We start from the raw sequence: 23,954 nt of genomic DNA on the forward strand, positions 1-23,954 counted from the left end.
CCCGACACCATGTTCCGCTCTTCGAACAACGAGTGTGGCCATGGCACCCATTGGCCCATCAACGGTCGTATTCCTGGAGGGCTTTGCTACTCGCTAGAATCAACTATATTCCACCAGGGATCACGGCTTCTGGCCCATTCCTCCGCTTTTGCAACCCGAACTGTTATTTCAGGAGTTAATGAGAGCAACGCTATCTGTCTCAAGAACGGCCAATGATGAAAGTAGACAGGAGGGAAAGCTGAAAATTGACAGGGTCAAATCGCCTGTCTACACGTAATGAAGTGGTTTGTCCAATTGTCTCCAACGCCCCCAAGAAGCTCTAGAGCGAACGGCAACGACTACCATGGCATACCCTCCTCCACCTCTCCTTTTCTCCAGGCTTTTCTCCAAACTCAAATTTTGCTCGAAGCTACGGGCAGTGGAATATCGGCAAGGAAGAAGCGTTGGAAGAGTATTTGGCAGATCGGTGAAAACTGCTGTTTATAGACCAGTGGGATACATTAATAATCCCCGGAATTCCACATTAGATTCCACGGCAGGACGAGAAATGGCGGAACACCGACGGCCCTGCTGGGTGGCAGTTGAACCATATGAGGCAATCGCCAAGGGGTCTAAAATCATATCCCTCTTGCTTCTGCGGTTTCGCATCACCTGGTAACTTCGAAAAGGGCCTTCTCTAGCAAAAGAGCACACACACACACTCTCTCTCTCTCTGACTCTCTGATAAAAAGTGGAAAGCGTTGGATACATATCTACCCTGGGGATCCAGTAACACATAATCCTTTCAACTGTCAATTCGGAAAGTCAAACAGGCTTAAGCCGGGGCAGCTCTATACTCCGGTTCATAATCCACTAGATTGAGATAGATTGAGATAGGAGATAGCGGAATATGCAAAGATGGTGTAATAGAGCCATAGCTGTCCATCCCCGCAAGATATTATACGCAGGTATCTTCAGCAGACAGCGGTAAGAGTAGTATCTTCCAGGTACATCCGTACCCCATGACTGGCATGGGTATCCTGCCAATCTTTCCGAGTGTATCTTCCAATCCCGATAACGTGGCCCCGGACACGAAGCAAACTCGTTTTGGGTAACCAGAGAAGCGATGGGAAACTTGATAGAACGGCCTCCGTTGCCCTGTCAGGGAAGCAGGGGGCGTAGGAGTTAACGCACATCCAACACACTGCATAGCAAAAGAGAGAGAGAGAGAGAGCTGTGGCCACGCCAAATGACAAATTAAGCCGGGCGGTGCGTGCAGGTGGCCAGAGCTCGAGCCACAGGGTTTTGCGCCATATGTCCAAGTCCCGCTTACATCATCCACATTCACATGCCAGGCCGTCCCGCTTGGCGTTGAGCCTCCCAAGCTTTTCCTGAAAGAGGGCGGGAAATGAATCAGCGTGGATGGATGGCTTGAGCGAGTCAGCACGCAAAGGTCTTGAGCAATCGGCGGCCCAGAGCCAGCCGCTGCCCAGTGGCATCGTATGCTCGCTGGCATATGCATGGATTGCATCATCCAGCTCGATAACGCGGTCGAGAGTTTTCGCTCTCCCAACGAGCCGCATGTACCTAGTCAACCCAGTGACTTTCACATGCCAGCAACCGCACGCTCTCAGTGGCCAGGCCCAGGGGATCGCCAAGGATCGTTGCTCGTCCCGTCGCCATGATTCGCTCTCAGAGCACTCCCACGGTCTCGAAGCAGCAGCAAAAGCAGGGCTCTGGATTGTCCACAGAGTTGCAGCGAGCGGAGAAGGGGGGGGTGTGGAAGCTTTCCAATTACACGCCCATCGCTCCCGATATCATGGATACATCCCGACCTTGCTGCTGCTAGGCGAGAGCTGCCGAACCTAGCCTGCCTCTCCCGACAACCTTTTTCGCCGCCGCCCTGTTTCGTAGATAAGCTCGTCCTATATATGTAGTCCCTGTTCCCATCCGCTCTCCTGCTCCCTTTCATCGTCCATCCCTCGTGCTCAATCCGTCGATCTGTACTCTGATCACCCCGTGCTAGAGCAGACAAAGAGACTCTTCCTGTCCGAAATCATCATCGCCTCTCCAGTCTGCTTCCTGACAACCTCGATCCAGTCGAACCTATCTTGTGCTGGTGTAAATCAATCCATACACTCATTCTCTACCTTTTTCATCCCATGCCACACGCAGAAAAAGACGTCATGGGCGAGCCAGTTGTCAACGGAGATCACCCTCAATCCCAATTCATCAACGTACGTGAATCCCATCCCACCCCATAAGGCCCGAAAAAGCATTCTTACTGACTCCCGTCTCCAGCACCTCGCCTCATATCCCTTCGTCTCCGGATCCCTCGAGAACATAAAGGCCAATCCCTACGGCCAGAAATCGCTCGAGCTCGCCGACCAAGGCTACTCCCAGTTCGCCAAACCTTTCCTCCCCTACCTCGCCAAACCGTACGGCTACGTAGCCCCGTACGTCTCCAAAGCCGACGAGCTCGGAAATGAGGGCCTCAACCGCATGGACAGCACCATCCCCGCCGTCATCCACGCCTCGGAGAATATCAAAGAGACCATCAGAGGATACGTCTCTGCCCCTTTCCGCCTTGCGGAGGACGGGAAGGGCTACGTTCTCGAGACCTATTCGTCTGAGCGAAATGCGGTCGGAGACGGTTCCTTCTCGCGCAGCAAAGCTGCTGTTTCAACTGGCCTAAGGCTCACCGCGGATTCCTGCCTGTGGCTTCGGGGATACCTGATCCCTGAAGCGAAAACCAACGAGGCCGCGAAGAACGGAAAGCCTCGTCGAAACGGCGAGAAGGCCAAGCCTGCCAAAAGTTGATTGACCATGGCGTCTTCACATATCTACATTCTGGTTTTGTACCTCGTCGTCCTCGCTGTCTGGGTTGGATTTATTTAGAACTTCATGGTCTAGATTGCAAAATCTGAGTGTACTGGGATCTGGTTTGTATTCCTTTTTTTCTTTTTTCTTTTTTAGCTGGCTTGAGTTTTGCAATCGCTTCTTGTCTCCGGTTAGTTATCTGGGCTGGGTTCCTTTTTTTTCTTTTTTTCTTTTTCTTTCTTTTTTCTTTTTTTGGAGTGCAAGAAAAAAAAAGTCATCGAAACATATCATCCCATCTTCAATCCATTCGTTCTTCTTTCATCTTTCAACAGTTATCGCCCTTTCTAGTCGAGAACCCCTTTCCCGCCTCTCCCTATCAGTATGTATGTACTATACAACTCCCCTGGGCGGCTTAAATTGGTATCCAATTCTAATTCATTTCGTTCAATTGTCCCTGTTTCTAAACTCCACAGCCATTACAATCATTTTGCTCTTGTGGAAAAAAAAAAAAAATTTTTTAAAATAGATAAATGTTGATATCACTTCGAGTCAGCATGTGATAGTGGGGCTGATGATCTCATGGCGTCCGGGCAGTAAGCCCACACGCCAAAGCACGGAATCAAAAAAGCTCTAATCATCAACTCTTGGCCCTAAAATCGCACAGCTTGATGATTTAGGAGAGAGAGAAAGCAACAAAAGGGAAGCAAAAAAAATAAATTAAAAATTGACAGCAAAGTATAAGTACATATATGGAGTAAAATCAAAAGAATACACTGTACAGAGAACAGAGTAAACAATAACAATGTGTCATTCCTTTCTTATCCCAGCTGCAGGTGCATTTAATTACAGGTTACACAGAGAGGAGGACGGAGAGTATGCATGTTGTGTACAGAGTACGGAGTAGTCAATACAACAACAAGAAAAAGCCGCGGGACAACCTGCACAGGGCAAAACGTAAAAAAAAATTCCTTCCCTGCACCTTATCAGTAATGGGCCTTTCCTTAGTACATTTTCATATCCCGGAAAATCTACCAGACTAGGCGTAAGCATTGCAATTGAGAGCTGGGTTTTGCATGATGCAGAAACGTTTGGGTCACAGAAGGTTCCCTAACTTGTTTGACGGGCATTGAGCTTGTACCTAGGTAAAAGAGCAAATACGGTAGCTACCTTGTATGCTCCGTACCTGGCTTGATACCTGCGAGTTAATCACGGCGAAATGGGAACAAAAGGGAGGGCCCGTAGGCCGATTCCCCAGAGCAATGGGGAGCTGTCAGTTAAACGATAATGTGAGGGGAAAAAAAAAGGTCACCTTTCCACCAGCTTAAGCGACGCATTCAAAATATAGTTATACATATTTGCTATCATGAGCTGCACACAAGCGCAACTTATACCGAGCTTCAAGGGAAAAGACCAGATGTCCAAAAATAGAATCTGAGACAGACTTTTGCCACGGTTCATCCATGGCTTTTTAACCTGTTGTTCCAGGAAAGGTATATGAGACCAATGGGCCTTTCTCTCGGTTCCATCCGGGACTAGGTACGGGTTAGAAATCATATGACAAAGCATCGTGTTAGCCTTGGATGATGATACGGTGAAACATGAGAGCATCGCATAAAGGGCTTCCTTCCTTCGCCGCCGGTTACTCTCCATGAACACCGTAATCCGAACCCAAGGTCCTCAACTTCGCTTCACACGAAGCAAAGGGAGATGGAATCATTGCCATGCTGCGGCGCAAGGCTATCAAGGATATCCACCTGTAGATGTCAGCAAGGAAGATAAGCAAGGCGCAATTATTATACTTCGATAGGATGCACGAGACCACAACAACAAGCCTCGACATTCAAAAGCTTCGTTCCAGGTGGCGTGGTGTAATTTGATAGACAGACATGGAGGGAGGCCCCAAGAAGTTTCTCATCATCGGAGCCCGATAAATTCCCCTCCATGCTTCTATTTAGCTGGGTAGATTGAAATGGGTCAAGCCCGGCCGCCGAAGTCCAAGGTCCACCGATTATTCGGAAATCCTGTTCCCAGTGCTTTGATGCGATGCATCGGGCTATACAGCGCGAGCTCTCCAAATTCTCTTCAACACGATCGTGAGCCGTCATCCTCCCTTTTAGCCTTGGAACAAAGTTTCCGAAAATCGGCAATGGCGGAGGGGCGGTGCAAGGCAGTCTTATGACTTTTCGAATATTCGATGCTTCTTCTCCCAAAGTTGACGAGTAAGGGTCCAGATAGCAGGTGTTATGGCCCGGGGGTTAGGCGCTTCGACGAAGCACAGCCACTTTGTGAAGGAGATGTGCGGAGTCAAGGCATCCTGCTGGGAGGATTCGTTGAGGGGGCCAGTGAGCGATCTCTCTCACAAGACATGACGAGCAGTTCAAACCGGCGACGCAAGAATAATAATGAGCTGGTCGTAGAGTAGAAGTAAGTTCAAGTAAACCAGGGATTTTGAGAGCAGCGAGACGGATAGAGACGGGAGAGCAGCCAGGAAGCGAGATGGTTCGTTTCACAAGGCGGCGGAAGAGCCAAGCGGCTGTGGAGAACTGGCATGGCTGACAGTTTCGCTTCCCCAGAACCCCCTCTCCCAACCCTTTTAAGGCTTCACGCGGTCGGTGGTTGTTTGTCAAGCTCGATTTTGTCGCAGCTTTCTGCGCATATATTTTACGAGTATCCCGCTCTTTCTGCCCACGTATTCAACCGGATACGCGTTTCTTGGGTCCATAGCAAGGTTCCGACCCCGAACCCTCTATTTTTTGTATATCCAATTTCGCTTGTTAGCCCTTTGTTCGTTCCCTTCATCTTCTTCGACCAACAGCAATCCAAATTATTTACCCCCATTTCACATTATTCATTAAATAATAATTTAAAGTCGCGTTGCACTGTCGATATGGATATGGAAAATACAAATTTCGGCCCCCAGAGCAACAGTAAAGCTCCAGCTGCGAGTCAGGAGCCTTCGCATGCCGCGCTCAAGGCTGGCGCCCAACCCGGCAGCGCTGGGGGTGAAATCATCACTGTCCAGCCCGCTCGTCTCGAGGATCTCCAGCCAAGCTACGCTCAGATCTTGAACCATCCCACCCAGAGCGCTGCGGGCCACGGATGGTATGCCGCAATTAGTAGGTGTTCCTGATGCATATACGCGCGCCAGAGCGCCCCAGCTACCGTGACTTACCTGCTCTGTTCTCCCTCAGTTCACGGCCTTGGTGAATTTCTCGGCTGTCTTGGTGCCATTCCGTGCTGCTTGTGCTGCCCCAACCCCTTCAGGCCCGTGGACCAAGGACAGGTCGGCCTGGTAACCAAATTCGGCCGTTTCGAACGCGCCGTCGATCCGGGCCTCGTTAAAGTCAACGTCCTCAGCGAGAAATTGAAGACAATCGACGTCAAAATCCAAATTGTTGAGGTCCCGCGCCAGGTTTGCATGACCAAGGATAATGTCACCTTGCATCTGACGTCTGTCCTCTATTACCATGTCGTCTCTCCGCACAAGGCCGCCTTCGGCGTCGCGAACGTCCGCCAGGCCCTCATCGAACGAACTCAGACTACCCTGCGACAGGTGGTTGGTGCTCGTGTCCTGCAGGATGTTATTGAGCGTCGGGAGGAAATTGCCCAGTCTATTCGGGAAATTATCGACGACGTGGCCACCGATTGGGGTGTTAAGGTTGAATCCATGCTCATCAAGGATCTCATCTTCAGCGATGAGCTGCAGGAATCTCTGTCCATGGCCGCTCAGTCCAAGCGCATCGGTGAGAGTAAGGTCATTGCTGCCCGTGCAGAAGTCGAGGCCGCCAAGGTACGCCCCCTTTCTTTCTTTCTTTATTTTTTATTTTTATTTTTATTTTTCCTTTTTTTTCCTACGTCGTCTTTGAATCTATTTCTCTACCTCCAATCTAGAAACTTTGGCACTAACACGTTGCCGTTAGCTCATGAGAGCCGCCGCCGATATCTTGTCCTCTGCTCCTGCTATGCAAATCCGCTATTTGGAGACCATGCAGCAGATGGCCAAGACCTCCAACTCTAAAGTCATCTTCCTGCCGGCCCCAAATCAAACCATGGCACAGATTCAGGATTCCCTCAACGAGGCTGAGAGGACTGGTGAAGGCCCAAGCCATTATAGCAACCCGTTTGATACCCAGACAAACGATGGGTTTCAGCAAGCCATGAACGCCCGAGTTGTTGAGCATATCTAAACTGATTCGTCTTTTCCCCTTCCACCCAGGCGCTGTAGTTGCAGGATAATACCTTAATTGTTTGCGATACCCTCCCCGATGCTTTTGCGGTACTCTAATTTTATTCTTTGTGTATACTTCACAGAATGTTGTCTACCCAATGTTTGTGATGGTGTTGGCAACTTTCAATAATTATCTTCTCTGATGGACTCTTTTGCTAGGCTGTGGGGAACAGAGCATGTTGCCCTAATTCATAATGTAAATAGGGAAGCACATGACTATATTGATGGCTTTGGTAGAAGGATACTTAACGGAATCAGTCCATCTACACAACCTTCCAAGAGATATGCTATTATGTGAAGGCCAGGTTAGGAGTAATGACCAGGCCCCCGCGCGCTCCCTTCCGTAGCATCCGGTCACCCACGGCACCTAAGCAGCATGTTGCCGGGCAGGGCGTCCGATAGGTTTCCGTGCTTGCAAATAGCCCTGAGCTTCATACTTTGGCACGGTCACCTAGGTCTTCATCTCTTTTTTAACAATTACAAGTCACAAACCGGCAACAGCGACCCAACCTTTCCAAGTCCGATCCCAAGCTCAAGTTAGGAGAGACTGTCTTATGCAATGATGAATCATTTCAAGCGGATGATGCTCCAGATCTTCAGGAGGCCCTGGAAGTCACTGCTCTTTCGCAGCAGTATACTAAGCAGGGATCTAACTCAGCAAGCAATAGCATCTACACTGCTCTATCTGGCGCCTTGAGGAATGAGAAGGTTCTTTGAGGTCGCTTTGTGTGTGTAGTGGCGCAGCTCAACAATGGGATTGCTGTGAAGCTTGGCCCCAATATATCGCTAACATAGACATCACGGTTCATATTCAAACCCATTCAGCAGACATTCCAGTCCCTCAGTCTCTGGGTGCACTCTCTTTCAACATAGCCTGTATGTTCATGAATCCCATAGGCTATCGAGGGCTGTTTTCTGGACAGACTCTGAAGAGTCTAAGATCAACTGGATATTATCTTGGAAAGCTCCAATTGCTGCTATTACCATCTCACTATCTTGGTGGTGGAAATCCATCCTGGCGCATAGACTGCGGAATGTGGGAACGCGTAGCTCTGAGTGCATGAGGAATGAGTCAAGTTCACCGGTCTTCTTCCCTGTGGTAATACTCAGTCTAACATGGAACCATATGTTTAAATCTGTTAGACCTGTGCTCCAAGAGAATCATTCTGTAGCTTTGACCCATGGTGAACTGCATCCCCGGAATATCATGACTATTCATGATGAGGAAAGAGTAGAGATTCAGATAACTGGCTTGGGAGATTGATGGTGCATATCCAGCGTACTGGGAATTTGTTCTCTCTCAATAGTGTTCACCCAATCCACTCTGAAAGCTGGGGCTTCTCCCTATGTCTGAAGGGGATGGGAAAATACTTTGAGGAGTACGCTATTGATTGCTTGGTCAATAACTGTGAGGTAGAGATCAAGGTCCAAGGAGATCCTCTTAAGGCTTAACAAAAGAAATCAACTTCCTCACCCTGGACCTTGCCTTCCGTCAAGCCGTACTACATTCCAAGCTTCATTCGCCTCAGATATCCCCGACAAGATTCTTAGCCACTAGGACCCCTCTGATCGCGTTTTCTGGAAAGAAACCTTCTAAAAATTTCTCACCAAGTTCAAGGCAAAAAGTGACAGTGCTGAAGGGTCAGACCAACACTCTTTGCCTGCAACCACCAAAAAGATAATTCTTAGCCATGTTCCTGATGCTCTGCGCGCCATAAAGGGGAATAAAAGAGATTGAATCAGGGGTTCTAAGAAAATTAGCTGCGACGAGCCGAGGGTGGTAGTCAAATAAACTTACTCTTAATTTGTCTCTGACAGCTTCAGCCCATGGGTAGGAGGAAAGCTATCTTATGTCGGCAGTCAGGCTCGCCAGTTTGCATCTGGCACTGAGTCATCCCGGGTTTGCTTGAGAATACGAGATTGGTGCTAGAGTGTGGTTTCAAGTGGCTGACCTTTGGCCATGCAACCAAACCCTTTTTAGGTCCGCTCACAGGCACCACTCACAGTCAAATTACATCCATTGCGGATACAATTCCCTGAAGACGATACAAATGCAAACCACTTGCACCTGAACAATGCTATGTTCAATAAAAATGCGTCCATCCAAGGTCTTGAAAGGGGGGGAGGTATAATAGCGATAAAGCCCCTAGACCTCCAACTCCCTCATTTGCCCATCAACCTTGACCATCTGGGATTCACACAACACCCATAGGAGCCCCATGTTCGGCACCTTCAGTCCTCATCTTCGCCGGACCATGTAGTGCATGACTAAATGTTGGACAATCCGGATCCTCAAGTAGCATATCTAGGTCGACTGGGTCGGGAGGTAGAAGGAACCCGTTTCCTGGTTTTGGATAAAGTCGGTGTTCGGAGACAAATTCGTCTTCAGAGTGGTCGCCCTCGTTATGTGCTGTTGACGCATGAGGATGATCAGGATCAGAGGTTGGCGGTGTGGAGGATTGGAGTTGATTCGGAGGTTCCGAGGAAAGCTGGGAGGTGATGGAGGTACCAACGGATGATAACGGGGTTGTTTGTGTTGTGGTGTCCTGGAGGGATGATTTAATTGTTGTGGCCGATGGATTTGCGATAGACGGTGCTATGAAAAGAGATGGGCGTAAATCCTTTACATTGGCAGGAAAAATCGGTAACTCAGGACTTTCATCGGAAATTCGAATGAGCAGGTTGACAAGAGCAGCATGAGAGAGCCTAGCGAGATATCCCAATTTTTCTCCCCGAGTGAACTTCGAACCACCAACTAGGTTCTCTGACTCCAAAAATTTGGTATCGTAGACGGTTGCGGTCGCGACTGGCTTACTCTGCATAGTACTGGCCACCGGAGTGATAGGTGAGGGAGCTTTGACAGGTCTGCAAGCTCTACAAAACCATTGTGACTCCTTCACGTTGACCACTTCCACCTCGATTGGAGGGTCATGGCAGAACCGATGCCAACCCCCATTACAATCGTCACAGAAGACGATCGGATTTCCCGACGGGCTATGGCCTCTTTGGCAGTGTTCGCAGGTAATATTCGCCTCTTTCCCCTTGCGCACCTTTTTCTTCTTCCGGGGAGGGCTTTCTCGCCCGGACACTTTAGTGGTAACCCCTGTAGCTCCAGGTGCGGAGCTCTGTGCAGTACCTTGCTGGTGGGCAAAAACGGAGGGTCGATGAATCTGTCTTCCCGATTTCGTCTGAGTGGCGATAGGGGTGAATTCATCTGATTCATCTGAGCTCGAGTCCCCGGCTTTGATGATACCATCCCCATCGTCATCGTAAGTTCTGGCTTTACGTTTCTTACTCCGTTTCTGTGTTGGTTTCTTGGTGCGATTCTGTTGTTTACCGGATTTCGGAACAGATCCTGGGGTGCTATCTGATACCTCTTCTATCTTGGGAGGAGCGGGGGCAATTTTTTTCAATGGTGCCGCAACTGGTTTCGCGGATGGACGAGGCATTGTCGTGGTACTAGCTGCAGTCGATATAGTCGGTTGCACTGGCCTTGGTAGTACCCCAATGGTAGAAGGTGTGGGAAAGGAGTTGGAAGTTATTGATGATAATTCAGTGCTGGATGGACGAGCACCACTTATGGATAATAGGCTAGCATCTGCACTGGCCGAAAAACTGCCAAAGTCTTTCTGTTCCAATTTTGAACCCGTAGGCTGCACTTCTTGGTTCCCTCCGGCCCCTGCTGTGCTCTCGTCAACAAGTTGCGGCAGAGCTGTCAGGCCCGGAATAGATTCAGTTGTCGAGGACGAGAGAGGTGTAATAGAGCTGAGAGGACTTAAGGAAACACTTGGAAGAGGCACATATGACTGCGACTGAACATTGGACGTTTCCGCTGTGGTAGATCCACCAGGCAGGGGAAATGCGGATCGATTGGCCGGGGATTGTTTCGATTGATCGGAGTCTGATGACGATGCGGTACTGGGATTGAGAGAGGAAAGGGACGATGTTAAGTCCATGGCAGCTGGAGCGCAGTTCAAATCACATCCACCAAACCGCCGAACTATCTATTCATGGAAACAGTTAACAATGGCCATTCACCCTCCATTGTCACTGAGCGTGTGCTGGCGGGAGCCCGCCGTCCGCCTCCCGGCCCAGGATACACGTCACGTGATGTATAGGGGGGTCATGGAAGAGACGTGTGCGGCCAGGAGCAAATGAGGCGAATCCAAGTGGAAAAACATAGCGATACATATTCCTGCGGGCAAGGATTATAGATAATTTATCTATTTCTAGGATACATTATTGCATAACTCTGCTGAAAGTTCGATTTATGGGTAGAATCATGAAACCAAGCAGAAATAGTTAGATAATGAGAAGTGGTGTATTAAAATTTGACGCATTAGCATCAACCACCAGGAGTAGCAGTTTCTCTCAACAGGTCATGAGACAACCCCATCGCGCCGCAACTGATCTATATTATCAGTGCTGAAACCCAAATCTTGCAGAACTTCATCAGTGTGTTGTCCAAGTGTTGGAGGCGGAGTTCGGATGCCGGGCGTCGCATGGGAATATTTAACCGGGGTATTCACAAGCTTCATAGGGCCGCAGATAGGATGCTCGACTTCCTGCACCATTCCGCGAGCTCGAACTATTGAAAAAGGGTCAGGAAGGTTTGTTTAGCCAACGAATGGGGATCTCAATGCCTACCATGAGCGTGGTTCAGAGTTCCTTGAATATCGTTCACAGCCGAATATGGCATGCCGCTACCTTCAAAGATCTCTAGCCACTCCTGTGTCGTCTTCTGTTTGACTATCTCCTCGATAAGACGATCAATCGCTTCCCGATTTTTCACGCGGAGGCCATTGGTAACGAATCGGGAATCTGTTGCCCATTCGGGGTGGCCTAGCCGTTCACAGAGAATACCAAAGAGCTTGTCATTGCCACCACCAAGAAGGATGTCACCATCCTTGGTTTTATATCCGCGATAAGGAACAATGGATGCTGCAGAAGCCAAGGAGGTTAGTACAGGATCCGTTTTCGGTACCTGGGTAGAACTTACGGTGAGCGGTTCCCCATCTTCCTGAATCCTTCTGGCCGCTAATCAAAGCTGAACTGGCAAGATTTGAAAGGGTGGCCACCTGGCAATCACTCAGGGCGGAATCGATATGCTGGCCCCTGCCCGTTTTCATTCGTGCTAGGAGTGCGGCCATGATGGCATTCGAAGTATACAATCCGGTAGTTAAATCAGTCACGGCAACACCAACTTTCACCGGAGGTCCATCCCTTTCACCGGTAATATGCATCAAACCCATCTCGGCCTCGACCATAACATCGTAACCTGCTCTGTTGCTGTAGGGCCCTGTCTGCCCATACCCAGTGATACTAGCATATATCAATCGGGGATTCAAGGCACTCAAAGTTTCATAGTCTAATTTATATTTCTTCAGGGAGCCAGGTATGTAATTTTCAACCAGCACATCCGCATCTTTGATGAGTTTGTGTAGGATTTCAGTTCCCTGTTTATGTGCGAAGGAAAGGCCAAGTGACTTTTTATTCCGGTTCACCTGCGGAAGACGTGGTATCAGTGGATAAGGAGCAGTAGTAGAGTAAAATGCCACAATTAACGTACCGCCAAATAGTACGCACTCTCTCCGGGGCCATCCTTCGTGCCCTCCTTGTATTTTGCGAACGGAGGGCCCCATGCTCGGGTATCGTCTCCACGAACGGGGTGCTCAATCTTGATCACTTCTGCGCTGTCGAATGCAAGCAGGTCTCAGCGAAGGCCTCCGTTGAGTCCCAAAGGCCGGTAAATAAGTATCTCACCCTAAATCGCCGAGAATCTGTGTGCAATATGGCTGTTAATCACGGACGGGTTAGCCTGGTTGCCCTAGGTCCTTAGAGAACGTAACCAACTTACGCCTGCAAGCACTCGAGTCATGTCCACCACGCGTATACCGGCCAGCGGCAATGTATCCGCTGAGTGTACTGGCGTCGAATAGCTCCGTCTCAATACCAATGACACACCATCATTCCAGACAACAGGGCTAGCCCTTCTGGCAAAGCTCCGCAATGCGACAAATCCCCTCATACTGCTGAAATCGCAAAATGGACACAGTGATTACGATCGTGCTTCTTTCAGTTACATTGCGAAGGAAGGAGGAGGCCTTTTGAATCTAATTGAAGGAGAGAGCCGCGGAAAGCTTGCGGGTGCTCCTCAAGCCGAAGTGCTCGCAGGGGAGCTCCTTTTAGGCCGCGTATCCCGAAGTTTCTCCATAGTCTCGGACATCGGAGGTGCCGAACCGCCACTAAAATCCACCGCGAACGACTCGCCAAGTCTGGAGAAATGTTGAAGCAATCGTACGTGTGCCGCTGAAGTCATTATTTAACCAAGGACGGAGTGCTAAGGAGATTTACGTTCAAAATGTTTACTGGATTGGTTGAGACCGTTGGTGGTCAGTCCCTGACGCACAGAAGCAGCTCCGCCGGAATACGCTGATCCCTTTCTCTAGTCGTCACGGCCCTTGAGCCCCAGGATGACACTGCCAGCGGCGGCGGCGGAACCTCCCTCACTATTTCAGACTGCGCAGAGATACTCACAGATGCCCAACTAGGGGATAGTATATGTGTCAATGGTGAGAACTCCCGGTCCACAATTACAGCGTCCGCCGTTTCCAGCTTCTCGCGCCGGATCTAGTTACCCCGCTCACGAACTGCGAGACTTACAGGAGCATGTCTAACGATAACCACCTTCGACAGTTCTTCCTTCAAAGTTGGCGTCGCACCAGAGACACTTCGCCGCACAAATCTCGGCTCTCTAACATCAGGGTCGCGGGTAAACCTTGAGCGGTCGGTGACTGCGTCGACACGTATGGGCGGCCACTTCGTGCAGGGCCACGTCGACACCACAGCGACTATCCTCTCTGTGACCCCGGATGGAAACTCCCTTGTGTTCAGACTTCAACCCAAGGAAAATGGAGTGCTTCGCTACATCGTGGAGAAAGGCTTCATCGCCCTAGACGGCGCGAGTCTAACCATTACGAAAGTAGCTGACGGAGAAAATGGATGGTTTGAAATCATGCTCATTGCATACACTCAAGAAAAGATTGTCACTGCGAAGAAGAAGCCGGGGGATCTGGTGAATGTTGAAATTGATATGGTTGGAAAGTATGTGGAGAAGAGCGTCGAAGCATATTTCCAAGGCCAAACTGGCGGGGATGCAGGGGCGCTGGAGAAATTGGTTGGGAGACTCGTTGAAGAAAAACTTCGAGGCAATGCAGCCGCCTGATTGGAGAAAACGATCGTTGTACGGAGTACTCGGGACTGTTCCCGTCCGCCCCTGAACGACCGAATGATCGGTATGTCTTTGATAACCTGGAAACACCGATTATTTAGCACGCAAGAGCTGAAACCTGGTTCTTCACGGGTCATAGTTCTTATCTAATTATTGATTATTTACTTGGACTTGAACAAGGGAATCGTCGAAGTTGTTATGACGAGTGTTGAATAATATCTAACAATAACTACAAATTTCCTCGCCCTTTCAGTCGCCATCCGGGATGTCAAAAAGCTGCCCGTACTTCCGGAATCCCATAGCATACCCACAGCGCCTCCTTTGCCTCTTCCGGGTGAAATCATTTTCCGCATCCTCGTGCGCAAAATCAATCATAAAAGGCTTACAGCTGGGTGACAAGTAGTCCCGGATACTCAGTTGCTGCTGATCTTCCGCGTCCTCGTGCGCAAAATCGGTCATACAAGAGTTAGAGTCGGGTGACAAGTAGTCCCAGATAGTCGGTTGCTGCTGATCTTCCGCTTCTGGGTCAAATATTTTCTGCCGAGATGGCATCCATTGGTCATGGAGCCAAAAAAGCCCATGACCTCGAGAGCATGGAGTAGTGATTTCTTTCTCAATGCCATATAAATAGCCTTCAGATCTCTTCACACAACGGAGACAAAACTCCTCCTTCATGGCACAAGTAATCATGCTTTTTGCCCGACCTAATTTCAAACCAGTAGATTCGCTTATCACAGCGAACTGCTCACCCTGAATAATGACGTGTTTCTCGTCCATATATTCAAGATTTGACTGGTTTATATGGGGCCTAATCTTACTGAGGGACGCATCAATTTCTGCGAGAGAAAGCCTGGTCAGACTAGTGATAGGCCAAAGTTGGAATCTTTCCAACAAAACATTTATCTGGACACCCAGCAGCGAGCCTTCGGTACAGATGGCAGTGATTTCGTCACACAATGTAAGGACAACACGACTTCGCGCCATAATCAGCTGAACTTGAAAGTGTTAGTGATTTTCTAATTTCATAAGAGGAGTTCGGGCTCGTACTCTCGATTTCCTTCACAGCAGGGTACTGTTCCCAAACACCGGCGAAAACCTCCTTCCAGTGGATATTAGTGCCCTGCTTAAGGAGGCAATCCAGCTTCTTATTCAGCTCTTCCCAATTGTGTGCGATGAGCAAATCGAGAATTTGGAGTCTTGCCGTCGTCTCTGGATTCCTTTGATCCGATGGCACCAGAAACCTGCGCTCTTGGGAGGAAAATGAGTTCTGGGGTAATGGGCCTGCGATGTTCTCGCTTGGAATTTCGAACCCATCTTGGGCATATGCTTCAATGGAATATCAGCAATTATTCTCAGCAGCATCAGAGCCACGAATAGCGCATGATAGGGAATGCACACTTGGTTCTAGAGGCAGATGCCTTCCTCCCACTTCCCGTGCAGTAGCGAGATCATAGGGTCTCCGTACGGGGCCTCTTGTGAAGTAATCAAGAAACATATTGTAAACGACTGGAATCCAAACGGATAGAAACAATAATAGCCATAAATATCATATACCAATACAAAAGGTTTTGACCCAAGGCATAATCTATGCGGAAAACGCCAGTCATATAAAAACGAATTTCGAGGACAATGATGGTCATGGGAAAAAATAAGTCTCTGACCTGTTCGAGCTCCTTCCGTGATACGTGCAGAAGGATCGATTCAAGAAGATGCATGGACGTCGTGGAGTCACAGTATATCAATCTTCATCATCGTGTGCCTCATGCTCGCTGAAGTCTTCACTATCCCACATCTCGCTGTCTCCGTCTTCGTCCATTTTATCTTCGGCATCGGCAGCTTGGCCATCATTGGCCTTTGCCTTTTTCTTCTTCTCGACGTTTTCCTTTTGTATTTGCCTCCGAAGCTCCTTCTCTTTGCGTCTTTGCTCCCAAGTCTCTTCTAATTTATCCGCTTCGGCTTGGGTTTTGTTCACAAGAGCATGCCACATAACTCTACCTCCGCACAGCCCTTCCTCCACCTTCATCAGCTTAAGTCTCATCCGAGGTCCCAGCTCCACCAACTTCACCGCTCTTTTTTCGACGTTCGGTGACGGTATGGTTTTGGACTTTTTCTCTCCGGCCTTCATACGTTGCAGCTCCTTTTTATTCAATACCTTTCTTGTGGTACTTTCCATCACCTCAACCTCGGCGTCAGTGTCGAGTTCAGTTTCACTCGCGGAGGTATAGCCGGCGGCAGAGGGATCAAGCAAATACTCTGCCACATCATTGAGTTTACCTAGGTTCGGTACAGTCCTGTCCTTCTTGTCTTTTCGCCGCTGTTCTCGAGGATCTAGCCGCCGTATTCGTTTTGATATATCAAGTCGTTTGGTGGTAATGGCATAGTGTCGCAGGTCCAACACGTACGAATCCTGGTCTATGCCATTGGATGCAGATGGCAGCTCTCTGTTGAGAAGCATTATACGGCGGATTGAGGATAAAGGTGTGGCTTGAGGAGAGATTGGAGGGAAAAGGGATTGGAAAACCGTGGTCGTAAGCGATTCTAGATGTTTGGGTATCTTCTTGGAGCTGGTATCTTCCTCGGATTCGGATGTCATAAAATTGTTCATCACAAGTAGCGGAGGGCTCATATGGCTCTTGCTGGAGACTCTTGGATGTTTTTGTGCTTTGGTAACATCTTTGCATAGGGAGTAACTCTCGACTCGAAAATGCAATGTAGGGCCACGCGGTGTGAGGGCTATCCGGAGGTTTGTGTTCCCGGTGGACGACTTAGAGAATAAAAGTAAATGAGTAACACCTAGAGGGCCAGTCATGACAGTGTAATCCTTCAATTTGTTCCCCCTCCGCTCCTATGCTCTATTAGCATTCTGCCAAAAGAAGTAAGAGAACATGGGAGAGGAAACAATACCTTTAACCGCGATGCTGTATCTGGCTCCATCATTGACCGCACATCCTTAACAAGCTGGCTCACACTTGGGCCAACCTCTCCGGCACCCATGCGGATCACCATGCTCTTTGGGGACCGATTCATCGAAGCAGCCCCATTTTTCAGATTGGAAGTCCCGCCCTGCGGAGCTGGTTTGATATGGGTACGCGTCTTGGTGCGTCTTTTGGCCATTATGCCTTGGTCTAATCAACTAGAGAGAGAATAGAAAACTGAAAAGAAATCGAGAAGATAAACAGAGTCTTTGATTGTTTTCTCCCTCGAGACGCCGAAGTCCATGCTCTGCGGACTTTTTTCTTGGGGGCAGCCTTCCTTATCTCGGATCATTGGTTTTGCCGCTTATACGGTGGTCCATACGCCCATATCGGCAGGGGCCAAGGGGATACCACCAAAATTTTTGATAGATCGCTATCTCCCGCGTCTGAGCTTCACGGGAGCGAAACCAAACAAAATGCCGTCCATGAAAAGGAGAAAGCTGTCGCACACCCCTCCGCAGGGCGAGGCAGAAGATGGCTTCTCAGATTCAGAGACATCGCCGGCTTCTCTGGAGGAAACCCCCGGCAATGACGAGAAAATTGAGGCTACGACCACAAAGTCATTCAAGGATCTCGGGATCATTGATTCTCTATGCGAGGCATGCGATTCGCTAGGTTATAAGGCTCCAACCCAAATCCAGGCTGAGTCGATTCCTCTTGCATTGCAAGGGCGTGATTTAATCGGTTTAGCGGAAACTGGGAGCGGGAAAACGGCCGCATTTGCTCTGCCAATTTTACAAGGTGAGAAGCTCGCTATAGGTGGATGTCGACTGCGCATTTTGCTTACATTTTGAATCCCACAGCTCTTATGGACAAACCGCAATCAATGTTTGGCTTGGTCCTAGCTCCAACTCGCGAGCTCGCTTACCAGATATCCCAGCAATTTGAAGCGCTTGGTTCCCTTATTTCCGTCCGTTGCGCCGTGATAGTCGGAGGAATGGATATGGTGTCCCAAGCTATCGCCCTTGGAAAGAAACCTCACATCATTGTTGCGACTCCGGGACGTCTATTGGACCACTTGGAAAACACAAAGGGCTTTTCACTCCGCAGCCTGAAATACCTTGTTATGGACGAGGCTGATCGACTTCTGGACCTTGACTTTGGCCCAATCCTCGATAAGATCCTAAAAGTGCTCCCAAAGGAGCGCCGCACATATCTCTTCTCAGCAACAATGAGTTCAAAAGTTGAATCCCTCCAGCGCGCGTCCCTCTCAAATCCGCTCCGAGTCTCCGTTTCGTCCAATAAATATCAAACCGTCTCAACCCTCCTCCAGAACTGCCTCATTATACCTCACAAACACAAGGATATTTACCTTATATACCTTCTCAACGAATTTCCCGGCCAGTCGGTCATCGTCTTCACCCGTACAGTTAATGAAACCCAGCGTCTCGCCAACTTACTCCGTGCCCTCGGGTTTGGCGCAATACCCCTCCATGGCCAACTCTCACAATCAGCCCGCCTAGGTGCGCTAGGCAAATTCCGTTCCCGCAGTCGAAATATCCTCGTGGCCACTGACGTTGCCGCCCGAGGTCTTGATATTCCATCTGTGGATTTAGTTCTTAACTACGATCTACCTTCTGATAGCAAAACGTACATCCACCGTGTGGGGCGTACGGCACGTGCAGGCAAAAGTGGACGTGCATTTAGCCTTGTAACGCAATACGACGTTGAAATATGGCAACGCATCGAAGCTGCACTAGGCAAAGAATTGGACGAATATAAAGTGGAGAAGGAAGAAGTGATGGTGTTAAGTGATAGAGTAGGCGAGGCCCAGCGTCATGCAATTACGGAGATGAAAGAATTACATGAGAATAGAGGTAAAAAGGGTGCCACTTTAAGGAATAGGAGGCTAGGGAAGGGTGCAAAGAGGAGTCGGGATGAGATGGATCGTGAGGAAGGATGATGTGTGGTTAGCTGTTTCTCACTTAATTTGGCTTGTAGCATGGACATCCTGTTTAATGAGTTAGCGATATCTTGCATCGATCAGTGGATCTGAAATCATTCACTTGTTATTTTATTTTTATTTTGACTATCAGATTCGCCTGCGATGAGCAGTCACCTGGCACCACGACCATAGAAGGTAAGAAATCCGGGCCTTCGTTGTTGCAAGAGTAGTGACATAAGAAATAAATCAAGGGTGATTTTGTGAGTAATCATGTCCGCTGCAATAGAAAGAATCAAGCTGGTAACCTCGAGATGGCAAACCGCTGTCAGAGTACAAGATATGTATCATTTATTCAGTTATTTTTCGTCTCCCAGAAGAATCTCTGGCCCTTCAGCTTTTCGAAACGACGAATCTCCAATAACATAAGGACTGGGGATATATTTTGAAACCAAAACTAGCTGCAAAGCAAACCCGAGAATGGTTACGGTTTACCAGCTTCCTGAACCGCAGCAGCAACACGAGTAGCTAAATCATCTGCCTCAGATCTGCTTGCAGCTTCGGCGTAAACACGAACCGCGTCTTCTGTTCCGCTAGCACGAGCGAAGCTTCTACCTCTGTTGTAGCGTGACTGAAGAGCATCGATACGCTGCTGAAGTCCAGGAGGAGATTCCAGCTTGCGTTCCGCATCCACCGCTTTGAAAATCGACCGATCTGCCACTTCAATCCGAACAAGACGGTTGGGTAGATCAGTGTATGTCGATATCCATTCCTTTGGGGTCCAGCATTTATGAGCAAGGATGACTTCAACCAAGAGCAAATCCGAAATCGCATCTCCAACCGCTTGGTTAATGAGTTCCGTCAGAGCAATAAGGCTCTGTAAAGCATACTGCTGGGCTGGCGACTGGGGCTCAGTTGTCTTGATGATCTTCAGGGCCTGCTCCGAAAAGGTAATAGTCCCATGCCCATTTGCTTCGAAATAAACGCCAACATCAAACCTCATGGCAGCATGATGAAGGTGCTTGACGCCGGTTGGGGTGCAGATAACTGGAAGTTTAAGAACCTTTTCAACGTATTGAGTGCTTGCCCCGTTGGCGTAGGCGGTCTGAACAACACCAATTCTAAGCTTGTTCGCGATGCCAGCGTTACGTGCAAGTTCTCCGATGAACGAAGCAGCTAGAGTTGCAATACGATCTCCGTCAAGAAGTTTGAAGATATTTCCCGTATCGAGGTAATAGTAGACGATCCGGTCCGCATCTCCATCCAGGGAAGCGCAACGGTCGTGTACTGCAGCTTTTGACGAGGGCGGGGCTCGCTGCCTAGTTTTCACATAGTCCGCTCCGCACTAAGTGTCAAGCCGTCAACGAATGAGTCCAAAGAAAATCGACACCGTCCCTTACCTCATAATTTAAACTATCCGGATTGATAACATTGTCGTTGACAACGTGGATGTCCACGCCGCCTTCTTTGGCGCTTGGCAAATACTTGATCATTTCTCTCAGCTTTGGCCCCCCAACGCCATTGGCACAATCCACGGTGACCGGGCCATTGGTTGTTCGGCCTCTCATGACAGTCTTGAATGCCTTGCTGATCTTTTCGTAATAACCTTGCTCAGTGGGTTCGCCATATTCATAAGGAGTGCCAAGAGTGTTCTTGCAACGGACAATATAATGGAGCTGCGGGGTTGTCAAATACTTGAAGTCGGTGTATTCAACGCCGGTGGCATTGAATGCAGCGGTAAGAACGCCGACGAGCCGGGACCCGGAGGCACGGGTGTCACGAGCGAACACCACCCGAGCAGGGTTGTCCATATTTATTTCGATCTCCTTGATGAGCTCCTCATACACGTCCCCGAGCTCCCCAAGCGGTGTGTTTGCCACTTTCGTCGCATAAGACTCCCATTCCGCCTAGATCATATGGTTAAATCACCAGTCCGTTCACAGGTTAATGGGCTGAGTAGAACCTACATCAAGCATTTCACCCTATAGATTTGGAACAGCCGTTAGAAAACTATTTCAAACCCAGCAGTTAACATCGAGGATCTCTACCATTGGGTCAATAAGCTTTACGCCATTGTCACACGCCGGATTATGACTCGCGGTGATCATCACACCAATGGTTTGGCTCTTGAGTTTTCTGGAGCGCAGCCCTGCCAAAAGGCCAACGGCAAACACAACAGTATTGAGCAGCTCTCTGATATGGCACAACAACGGTCATAGTCAGCCAAGGCCTTCCTAGAGGAGGGGTTGCGGAAAGAGCTCGCGGAAGCATGGAAAGGATATAGGTCTCACGATTTCATTCGAAACTACGGAGGATCGAGCCATTAGCATTGACACTGACGAAAGCTTGTTCAGAGTAAGTTTACCCCAGCAGTTCCATATTCGAATACCTTGCCCTCCGGCTTTGTATAAACCGAGGCGGCATCAACGATGGCCTTCTTCGTATCCACGGAGGCCATGGTGAACCCGGTAGGCTTGCTTTAGAAAGCTCTCTCCAATCGTAAGTAGGAAGGTAGCGGGTGCAAATGAGGTAAAAGAGAGGGTCTAATGATGAGAATGTTCTTGAAGCTCAGGAACACCATGCAGCAGACCTGGTGACCTGGAAGAATGAAGAGCAGCTGAGCACCAGCGTGGGGTGACGGTGGGGGAAATGGTAGCAGCGCAGGGGAGCTGCAAACAGGTCAAACATCGTTAGTTACATCAGACGACAGGGGCTCTGGCTAATCACGCAGCGGAACAGCGCATCACATGCGATGGAAGAGTGAATGTTTGCAGTGTTTGCTTGTTCTAGGTGCGTGGCCGGCGGATGCTTTCGTCGCAAGTCTGTGCTCCTCATCGCTAGGCCGATACAGCACTCTCCCGCCCTACAGCCGGGCACTTCCCTTTATATCCCCCTCAGAGTTCATCCTGTGAGTACTTTTGAGGAATCGCCTGTCTATTCTCGTTGAATTTATATACGAGAGACAAAGAAGCAAGGAATACACTTCAAGTGAACTTAGAATCCCTCTATCTCTTCGAGCTCAAGTTCTATCCACAGAAATATCCGAAACACCTTGTCATAAGCCTTTCAGAGCTCAAAACATATCCTTGAAGATCCGACACCCCGAATGATTCAATCGCAAGCAACCTATGCTTTGAGCCTTTGTCCCATAAGATCGTCTTGCGCGTCTTTGACGAGGAACCTAATAGACATGGAGTCTTAGCGGAAAACGCCTCACATCGCATGGAGTTTGAACTTACGTGTACCACCAAATGGTAGGAACAACGGTCCCTAGATGCCATAGGCTGTGGGCGTCAACCAATCCCCACGCCGGAGGAAAATCAAGAAGTTCCAGACTCATAGCGAGGATCAGCCATGCGACTATCATTCCCGGCCACGCAGTCCACCCTTTCATGTACTTTCTGTATCGAGAAATACTAAACCATGTCCAGAGCAAATTCTGTGTGATACCAACTGCTACATTCGCCGTCATGTTGTAGGAGTAATCCCAGGTCCAAAAGCTCAGATATGACACATGAGCCAAGTAGAGCCCACAGCAGAGTATTGTCCACCAACGCAGCAACGTGGGTTTAAGACGCGGACGGACTTGGTCGAGGCGAAATATCCGGACAATGGCGAGGTATAAACCGTATAGTACACTAGCTCCAGCCGCGAAATAGTCGAGCTTCTCCGTCAATGGGAAGTCTCGAGTATGAAATATCATGCTAAAGATCCAGCTCGCAAGCCCGAAATATCCAAACGCCAAGTAGTATTTTCGCAGGGGATATGATTCGGGTATCGATTCGCGAACCCTTCCCATGCCCTGCCGGTGAGCCAGAAAGTTCAGCAGCGAAAAGAAAACGGAAAAGAACTCCTGGATCCCCAAAATACGGCGAAACGGCCATTTACCATGGAACTGGAGCACAGGCTGAAGCATTGGAGGGTCACGGGAGACCCGCTTGTTAGTGATGACATGCTGGCAGGTATAATCGCACTCGGACGGGCAATCCCAAAGGAAAAGTCGCAAGTGTATCGCTAGCGGATTCCGATCGTCAGCTGCAATCAAACGATCGGTTAACAATCAGAATACTGACGCAATGACAGCTGTCCCTTTTCGCAGTTCTCTACTTTGCAAACCTAAAAAGACGACGACTGTATGAGCGATAAGGCATTTAAACTTGGCATCTCAGGAGTAGGAGCTCTAAGCCCACCTGGACGCATTCTTTAAAGTCTGGCAGTCGGTCACCGAGCGACGCCTGGGCAGCTTGTATAAAAATTACCCATAGGTAGAATGCTAGGAACCACGATATGCGCGGCAAATGGAGGTTCTTCCCGCTCAGCTTCATCGTTGTACCGCCAACATGGACGCATAGAAGGGTATGACAGTCCGAAGCACCAAGGTGATGGCGGTGGGGATCGGCAGTTTGCGGAGACCGCCCCCAGGTTAGAGCTTCGTCTAACAAAAAATAAGCACGGGGAGGAAAATGTTCAGAAAAATAGAATTTGAAAAAAAGAGAGCATAGGAATAATAGTGGAAGTGTTTTTTAGAGGTCCAGTGAAGGGATGATATCAAAAAAAATAAATAAATAAAAAAAGAATTTCTTGGACGATGGGATAATCGAAATCCCGACCTTCTGTATTCGCGATAATGCAAAACAGACGTTATACCACTAAACCAATCGCCCTTGTTCTTGGGTTACAAGAACCCAAAGGGAAATTAACAAATTGTATTCTAGTTTTAAATGATGAGGTCATCTCCAGCACAAAAGTTTGGTTGAGCAATTTTTTTTTCAATCAGATGCACTAAGCTACTTCTGACGATAGTGGAAAAGGCTGATTTGAGTTGTTATCAGAAAAGCT

At 48.9% G+C, this 23,954-nt stretch overlaps 10 protein-coding genes and 1 non-coding gene across 11 annotated transcripts; 4 read left to right on the forward strand and 7 right to left on the reverse strand.

Annotated features, from left to right (window-relative positions):
* The first annotated feature begins 1,944 nt into the window (after positions 1–1,944).
* On the forward strand, positions 1,945–3,270 carry D8B26_003057 (uncharacterized protein). The gene is made up of 2 exons (XM_003068653.2): positions 1,945–2,216; positions 2,281–3,270. Exons 1-2 carry the CDS (start codon positions 2,142–2,144, stop codon positions 2,797–2,799), a joined length of 594 nt encoding a protein of 197 aa, XP_003068699.1. The 5' UTR covers positions 1,945–2,141; the 3' UTR covers positions 2,800–3,270.
* A 1,823-nt stretch (positions 3,271–5,093) lies between these two features.
* Positions 5,094–7,287, forward strand: D8B26_003058 (uncharacterized protein). The gene is made up of 3 exons (XM_003068652.2): positions 5,094–5,915; positions 5,991–6,589; positions 6,720–7,287. Exons 1-3 carry the CDS (start codon positions 5,348–5,350, stop codon positions 6,984–6,986), a joined length of 1,434 nt encoding a protein of 477 aa, XP_003068698.2. The 5' UTR covers positions 5,094–5,347; the 3' UTR covers positions 6,987–7,287.
* Positions 7,288–8,278: 991 nt separating this feature from the next.
* Positions 8,279–11,070, reverse strand: D8B26_003059 (uncharacterized protein). The gene is made up of 2 exons (XM_003068651.2): positions 8,826–11,070; positions 8,279–8,775 (listed from the first exon to the last, which is right to left on the reverse strand). The coding sequence occupies exon 1, from the start codon at positions 10,981–10,983 to the stop codon at positions 9,223–9,225; it is 1,761 nt and encodes a 586-aa protein (XP_003068697.2). The 5' UTR covers positions 10,984–11,070; the 3' UTR covers positions 8,279–8,775; positions 8,826–9,222.
* Positions 11,071–11,222: 152 nt separating this feature from the next.
* On the reverse strand, positions 11,223–13,164 carry D8B26_003060 (uncharacterized protein). Its single transcript, XM_003068650.2, has 6 exons — positions 12,885–13,164; positions 12,791–12,822; positions 12,597–12,720; positions 12,027–12,531; positions 11,675–11,968; positions 11,223–11,615 (listed from the first exon to the last, which is right to left on the reverse strand). Exons 1-6 carry the CDS (start codon positions 13,053–13,055, stop codon positions 11,407–11,409), a joined length of 1,335 nt encoding a protein of 444 aa, XP_003068696.2. The 5' UTR covers positions 13,056–13,164; the 3' UTR covers positions 11,223–11,406.
* Positions 13,165–13,299: 135 nt separating this feature from the next.
* Positions 13,300–14,996, forward strand: RIB5 (Riboflavin synthase alpha chain). The gene is made up of 3 exons (XM_066124030.1): positions 13,300–13,419; positions 13,477–13,599; positions 13,693–14,996. Exons 1-3 carry the CDS (start codon positions 13,389–13,391, stop codon positions 14,250–14,252), a joined length of 714 nt encoding a protein of 237 aa, XP_065980105.1. The 5' UTR covers positions 13,300–13,388; the 3' UTR covers positions 14,253–14,996.
* D8B26_003062 (uncharacterized protein) lies at positions 14,373–15,753 on the reverse strand (the record flags this gene model as incomplete). The annotated part of the gene is made up of 3 exons (XM_003068648.2): positions 14,373–15,253; positions 15,306–15,584; positions 15,657–15,753. The coding sequence occupies 3 exons, from the start codon at positions 15,751–15,753 to the stop codon at positions 14,508–14,510; spliced, it is 1,122 nt and encodes a 373-aa protein (XP_003068694.2). The 3' UTR covers positions 14,373–14,507.
* Positions 15,754–15,978: 225 nt separating this feature from the next.
* On the reverse strand, positions 15,979–17,372 carry D8B26_003063 (uncharacterized protein; the record flags this gene model as incomplete). The annotated part of the gene is made up of 2 exons (XM_003068647.2): positions 15,979–17,103; positions 17,163–17,372. The coding sequence occupies 2 exons, from the start codon at positions 17,370–17,372 to the stop codon at positions 15,997–15,999; spliced, it is 1,317 nt and encodes a 438-aa protein (XP_003068693.1). The 3' UTR covers positions 15,979–15,996.
* A 277-nt stretch (positions 17,373–17,649) lies between these two features.
* Positions 17,650–19,222, forward strand: RRP3 (ribosomal RNA processing protein; the record flags this gene model as incomplete). The annotated part of the gene is made up of 2 exons (XM_003068646.2): positions 17,650–17,974; positions 18,037–19,222. The coding sequence occupies 2 exons, from the start codon at positions 17,650–17,652 to the stop codon at positions 19,134–19,136; spliced, it is 1,425 nt and encodes a 474-aa protein (XP_003068692.2). The 3' UTR covers positions 19,137–19,222.
* On the reverse strand, positions 18,035–21,713 carry PCM1 (Phosphoacetylglucosamine Mutase). Its single transcript, XM_003068645.2, has 6 exons — positions 21,481–21,713; positions 21,407–21,420; positions 21,164–21,308; positions 21,083–21,097; positions 20,516–21,022; positions 18,035–20,460 (listed from the first exon to the last, which is right to left on the reverse strand). The coding sequence occupies exons 1-6, from the start codon at positions 21,571–21,573 to the stop codon at positions 19,600–19,602; spliced, it is 1,635 nt and encodes a 544-aa protein (XP_003068691.2). The 5' UTR covers positions 21,574–21,713; the 3' UTR covers positions 18,035–19,599.
* Positions 21,714–22,042: 329 nt separating this feature from the next.
* Positions 22,043–23,452, reverse strand: D8B26_003066 (uncharacterized protein). Its single transcript, XM_066124031.1, has 4 exons — positions 23,306–23,452; positions 23,189–23,231; positions 22,355–23,129; positions 22,043–22,296 (listed from the first exon to the last, which is right to left on the reverse strand). Exons 1-4 carry the CDS (start codon positions 23,438–23,440, stop codon positions 22,242–22,244), a joined length of 1,008 nt encoding a protein of 335 aa, XP_065980106.1. The 5' UTR covers positions 23,441–23,452; the 3' UTR covers positions 22,043–22,241.
* A 245-nt stretch (positions 23,453–23,697) lies between these two features.
* On the reverse strand, positions 23,698–23,779 carry D8B26_003067. Its single transcript has one exon. It is a non-coding gene; the product is annotated as a tRNA-Ala (tRNA).
* Between the last annotated feature and the right edge of the window lie 175 nt (positions 23,780–23,954).

The sequence above is a fragment of the Coccidioides posadasii genome, chromosome 2, assembly GCF_018416015.2.
Source record: "Coccidioides posadasii str. Silveira chromosome 2, complete sequence".
Lineage (NCBI taxonomy): Eukaryota > Fungi > Ascomycota > Eurotiomycetes > Onygenales > Onygenaceae > Coccidioides > Coccidioides posadasii.